Source organism: Stenella coeruleoalba, assembly GCF_951394435.1.
Source record: "Stenella coeruleoalba genome assembly, chromosome: 14".
Classification (NCBI taxonomy): Eukaryota; Metazoa; Chordata; class Mammalia; order Artiodactyla; family Delphinidae; genus Stenella; species Stenella coeruleoalba.
The window spans coordinates 63,197,111-63,203,110 of record NC_137160.1 but is presented as its reverse complement, the minus strand read 5'-3'; the positions used below and the strand labels follow the sequence as shown (position 1 = coordinate 63,203,110).

General features: G+C 49.1%; 1 protein-coding gene across 6 annotated transcripts in view; it reads right to left on the bottom strand.

The window, feature by feature from the left end:
* Positions 1-3,264: 3,264 nt before the first annotated feature.
* HIRA (histone cell cycle regulator) overlaps positions 3,265-6,000 on the bottom strand; it is a 106,220-nt gene continuing 103,484 nt past the window's right edge. For 5 of the 6 annotated variants that reach the window (XM_079943303.1, XM_079943304.1, XM_079943308.1 and 2 more), the window contains 2 exons: positions 4,014-4,195; positions 3,265-3,419 (listed from right to left, as the gene is read on the bottom strand). In XM_079943303.1, the coding sequence (XP_079799429.1) occupies positions 3,335-3,419; positions 4,014-4,195 (267 nt within the window). In that variant the 3' untranslated portion in view covers positions 3,265-3,334. Of the gene's footprint in view, positions 4,196-6,000 lie in introns of all 6 variants that reach the window. The other variant, XM_079943305.1, reaches the window with a different exon arrangement.

Here is a 6,000-nt window from a genome sequence, read left to right as displayed (position 1 = left end):
GAGCTGCAACTAAGGAGCCCTGGAGCCATAACTAAGGAGCCCGCCTGCTACAACTAAGACCCAGTGTAACCAAATAAATAAATATTAAATAAATAAATAAATACCTATATGATCCAAAGTTTGGATTTCTTTGTAACCTCTACTTCTTTCAGTCTGGGACCTACTTCTCCTGCCTTACACCTACACCAACTTAAATATTAGGCCTTGATGGTCTGTTAGGCCAGGCCCTGAAGGCAGCCAAAGCTCACCCGGGCCGAGATGCCAAGAGGAGCAGTCCCTCTGGGTATTCACCCGTACGGCAGTGGATGGCCCAGTGCCCCATGAGACCGGCGTGTCCATCCAACATCTTGGTGGGCTCGGAGTCACCTCATGCTCCGGGGTAGACTGTGGTCTCTGTCACCAGGGCAATGGTGCTCGCAAAGACCCATTTCCATAAATCCCCCTTTCCACCATTGTCTGAGACTTCGCTTTCCTCTTTGTCTCAATATTAAGGATCTGAAGCGTCTTCCCAGCTAGTATTTAATGTGAGGGAGATTAGAGAAAGATAAATTAAAAATTAGAAAGACAGGTTCTACACTCTTAATTCTGTATCTTTCTATTACTTTAAGATGTACTACTTACAGCGAATCTGATTAAGAGGAAAAAGAAAATGTCTCGAGTAGTAATTAACCACGTTAACTTCTAAATATTGACAAGAGCCTCCTAGGCATTACCTCCTTCTCAGAAGAGTGTAAAAGTGTGTCAGTATTTATACTCACGTTAGAAAATATGTTGAAGGACTTCCCTGGTGGCGCAGTGGTTAAGAATCCGCCTGCCAATCCAGGGGACACAGGTTCGATCCCTGGTCCAGGAAGATCCCACATGCCACGGTGCAACTAAGCCGGTGCACCACAACTACTGAGCCTGTGCTCTAGAGCCTGCGAGCCACAACTATTGAGCCTATGTGCCACAACTACTGAAGCCCGTGCACCTAGAACCTATGCTCCACAATGAGAGAAGCCACTGCAATGAGAAGCCTGCGCGCTGCAACTAGAGAAAGCCCGCGCACAGCAACGAAGATGCAACACAGACTAACATAAATAAATAAATAAATTGATTAATTTAAAAAAATCACTTCTGTGGTGTGATGCCCAGGGTGTGGCAGTCATTTAAAAAAGAAAAAAAGAATAAAGGAATTTTATGGCCTTTAAATTCCACCTGCATAAAGTAGTCAGACACAGAAACAAAGGCTGGGCTGCAAGTGCAACTCCAGGATAGGGCTGCCTTCTGGGGTCAAACAGCCGAGGCTCAGGGGAAACATCCTCCAGCTGGAAACCTGGTCAAGCTGTCCTCAGACTGGCTAAAAATAACTTGTTTTACATGCAGTACAAACTATCTAGCATCACAACAAAAAACAAAACAAGGACCAAACCCCTTTGGGAATCAACCTCAGGACTGAGGTCCTGGCGGTGAAGGGGTCCCGCCACAAGGGGGCGCCATCCACTGCCCTGCGCGCCCACCTGAGCCCGGCCACCTGCTTGGCTGGCAGCAGCCTGCACCCCACGTGCCTCTAAAAATGAAGGGAAAGAGGTAACATTTGTGAAGAGAAGCACACGCGAATGCTCAGAGGACAGTGTTTCCTAGTAACAGCAGGAATATCACACTTGGGCCGTGATACAAAGTCACAAACTAGGGGCACGAAGACCCCAGTCACACATTCATGTTTTGTGTTTACAACTCTTTAAAAATATAAAAACCACCCTTAGCTTGGGGTCTAAGTCTGCTGATCCCGCAGGCAGAGTATTAATATTCCATGAAAACAGCAGCAGCGAGGGATTCTACCCGACTTCAGGCTCTTTGGGTCAAGGGTGAAAATGCATCTCTGAAAATATCCACCAAGAATCCATCAGTGGACGGTCTGAAGGGCCCAGGGTGAGCGAGTCTGCTCGGACGGCTCCAGAAGGAACTCTCAACCAGGTGGGAGCGGGCTGCAAAGCAGAGCTTTTTAAACAAGAGCCCGATGGACTTCCCCGGCCGTCTAGTGGTTAGGGCTCCGTGCTTCCACAGCAGGGGACGTGGGTTCGATCCCTAGTCGGGGAACTAAGATCCTGCATGCAGCGTGGCGTTGCCGAAAACAAGAAAGAACCCTGTTCCCCCACGAGCCCTCAGCCAACATGGGCACCCGTGATCGTCCAGGCTCAGACCCCCACCCCCACAAGTTCACACCAGCCCCCATGGAACAGCCCGGGCTTGTGAAACAGTAACAGTGTAATTCAGTTACCTGTGTAATGCTACCTTGTATTTAAAAAAATACTTTTTTAAAGACAACTTTGCTCACTTTGGTGTGGCCTCCATTTGCCAGCAACATGTACTACAGGGTCCAGGATCCTCCTGTGGCCACAGGGTTGCAGTAAGAACAGGAGAAAAGCCTTAAAATGACATCATATTGGTCCTACCGCCTCACGCCTCCTTGTGCAAAAGAAAACAGCAAAAAAAAAAAAAAAAAAAAAAGAAAAAGAAAACAGCGCTGCACGTGGTTCCAGCTGCAGCAGCTCATGTGAACACGGAGAGGAGAGGAGCAGCCGGGCAGCTGGAGGCGGGCCACGCTGCCCTCCCAGAATGGGAGCTACTCACAGAGCCCCCGGGGACCGAGATGCAGTGAGATGGGAAGCCCACTTCAGGGCGTGATCCAAGCACAGATGACAACCAAGTCACTGTGCCTCCCCTGAAACACAAAGAGCCCCCGCTTGGCTAAAATGAGTGGCTGCTGTCTCTTCACCCATCCCAGCTTCACACTCTCCAGTCTGCCCCCACCGCACCCCACCACCGCCATAGGGAGGGTTCCTGAGATGCCCAATCAGAGAATCACTCCCCTCTCTGACAGCGTCCAAGCTACAGCAAACTCTGGCTTCCTTAGACTGTCCCCCAGACTACCCAACGGAAGCCCAGATCCCATCAAAGCTTCTTCTTAACACCCTCCTACCCAGGCCCACCCTCCATGGTGCTCCTGGTGGTCTCTGGCTGGAGGGACGGACAACATGCAGATGCCGTGTTCTCTCTGCCCCCATGCCCACACCCCAGGAGAGCCACATGTTAAAGGGCCCAGGAGACCAACAGGCTGGGCATCGCGAGACCCGTGGAGCACACCAAGCAGCAAACAGCACACTAGACAGGGTCTCTCGACAATACTGTAAAAACAGAAAACGCAGAGGAGCCAAAAGTATCATTAAGAGTTCAGGAAGTTTAATAACTTCAATTAAACTTAAAACAGTTTACAATGCTTACACTACATGTTCAAAAAAATAGTGACAAGAAATAGAGCTGATAACAGACAAAAGATCATTTCAAATAAAAGTTATTCAGCTATTTCTTTTTGAACAGAAAGGTCTTCACTTCCAGATGTCCCTCTACCTACTGAAATGACCAAGTAGACCCTCTTTCTGTAAAAAAATAGAAGCAACGCAAAGCTAATATTTGGCCTTCACAAATTTTAGGTCCAGAAAGTGCTTTCACTTTTCAAAGTAAGGATAAAGGTTTCACGTAAAACACTAGCAAGCCCAGTATATACATAATCCTTTCAGTTCCTGAATCCTGGCAGTAGGGAAAGATTCTATGTCCTCAGAGTAACTAGATTTCAAGCACCTGAGACCCCAAGTCCAGGGAAGTGAAATTCTACTAATGCCTGACGGCCCCGTCATTGGCACATTTCCCAAGTGAAGCAGGATCTGGATGCACACTCCAAGCTGCCTGGACAACCTCCCTCCCCCCCATCACCCAACCTTCCCCTCTGAGGTCAAGAGTGCCTGCAGGGCGAGGCATGGCACTCCCTCCCTCGCATGCATCTGGACGTAGGGGTGAGGGCACCCAAGCTCAGGGCCTCTTACTGAACAGGACGCGCAAGACACAGCTTCTGCTAAAACTTCTTGAGTTTAATGCTATTGATGACACTTTGCTGTGAGTGTGTGACGCTTGTTCAATATAAAAGGTAACAAAGCAGTGAGGTAAATGACTTTCTGAACATCTGTCAGGAGTACCTTCCAGAGGCTGGATGCACGGTGGCTCTGTCTGCAGACTGGCCGTGCGGCAGGTGCCGTGGGTCACTCATGCCAGCGTTCACCACCTGTGCCGGCTCGTCCTGGGCACATGGAATCCTGCCAGGTCCCATGGTCAGTATGCTGAAGCCAGCGTCAGCTGGATTAAGTCCCAGGTTTTGGAGCTAAACAGAAAAGAAGCATTTGATTAAAGTAAGTTTTTCCTCTCTGAAACAGATCAGATCTAGACCAGATAAGGGATCACAGCAAGTGACTACTGGAGGCCAATGCGAACATGCGTCTCTATGCCTTTAACAGGTACAGCCAGCACAGCAGCGACAGGCTTCCAGGAGCCCGCAACCCTGAGGGGCTGAACACACGGGAACCCACAGGAGTAAGGATGACAGCAGTAGGGAGGAGCCCGGTCATGACCATGGCGAGCCGGAGGGAAGGAGGCCTTGGGGACGGGCCCAGAAACTGGCTTCCCCAAAGGAAGCAATAACAAAGACCTTCCCAAGAGCTTTTGCTTAAAGCATTCCCCTGCATGTCACAATGTCTAAATCTACTTCCTTGGGGCTTCCCTGGTGGTGCAGTGGTTAAGAATCCGCCTGCCAATGCAGGTGACATGGTTCAAGTCCAGGTCTGGGATGATCCCACATGCGTCAGAGCAACTAAGCCTGTGCGCCACAACTACTGAGCCTGCGCTCTAGAGCCCGCGAGCCACAACTACTGAAGCCCAGGCGCCTAGAGCCTGTGTTCTGCAACAAGAGAAGCCACCACAATGAGAAGCCCGTGCACCGCAAGGAAGAGTATCCCCCGCTCAACGCAACTAGAGAAAGCCCGCACGCAGCAACAAAGACCCAACGCAGCCAAAAATAATAAAATAAATAAATTAAAAAATACATATATTAAAAAAATTAGTGATTTGAGTCCAGTTCCTCACGTAAGAGCTTATACACACATTCGTGGCAGTGGGAAAAGTCCAGTACCTCACAAACATAAGATGGTGTCTTAACATCTGGGAACCATGGACGCAAAAATTAGCCAGAGACCATTAGAACCAGAACAAATGAAGACGGTGGTTCTAGCCGGGTGGGATCCTGCAGTCTCTGGAGACAGGCAGGGACAACTTTAACTCCAACGACTCGAGAACCCTGAGGGCTGGGGCCCGGGATGCTAAACACAGCACAACCCCACACAGAGTACCAGATACCCCTGAGTTTTACTCCACGTGCAAAAAGAGTCCCGAGATGCGGTTTTCCATTAGTCAGTAGAAATAACCAAGGACTCTGATTCCCAGAATAATCAGTCTGGTAGGTAACCAAGCTACACATTTAAACAGCCCGTATCAGAGTTAATAAAAGTAGACAAGGGACCTCCCCAGCAGTCCAGTGGTTGGGACTCTGCCTTCCAATGCAGGGGGCACAGGTTCGATCTCTGGTCGGGGAACTTAAATCCCACATGCTGTGTGGTGCAGCCAAAAATTAAAAAAAAAAAAAAAAAAAAAAAAAAAAGGCACTCTCACAATCCTTTCGGTTCTCTAGACCTGCGATGAAACGAACCCAAATTCAAATCTGACGCTGAGGAAAACATAAAAGCAACTGCGCATCTGAATGTCCTGTGGCTGCTCTACTGAAGGGACCGCAGTCTGGCCGGCAGGGCCGCAGCTGTGCTCACACAAGTCGCTGGTGACAACACTAGCTTCTCGTGTCAAAGAGCCAGACGCCCCACAGGGTCAACACCTGGGCTGTCACCTCTGGGCCTGTTCCTTCTGCGTCTGTCTCCTCCCCAGGCTCACTCACTGCCGATCCCAGGGCCCAGAACACGGATGTTATATAATTAATTGGTAGAGAGGTTACTTGTTCTAGGCAGTCAAGAAAATATGCAGTTTAAGAAAATATATTTCAAACTTATTAGCAAGCCTTTTCCTATGTTAGAGGAAGCTCTGTAAATGAGGGCCTATGAAAAAATGGTGATACTAAGGTCTTTT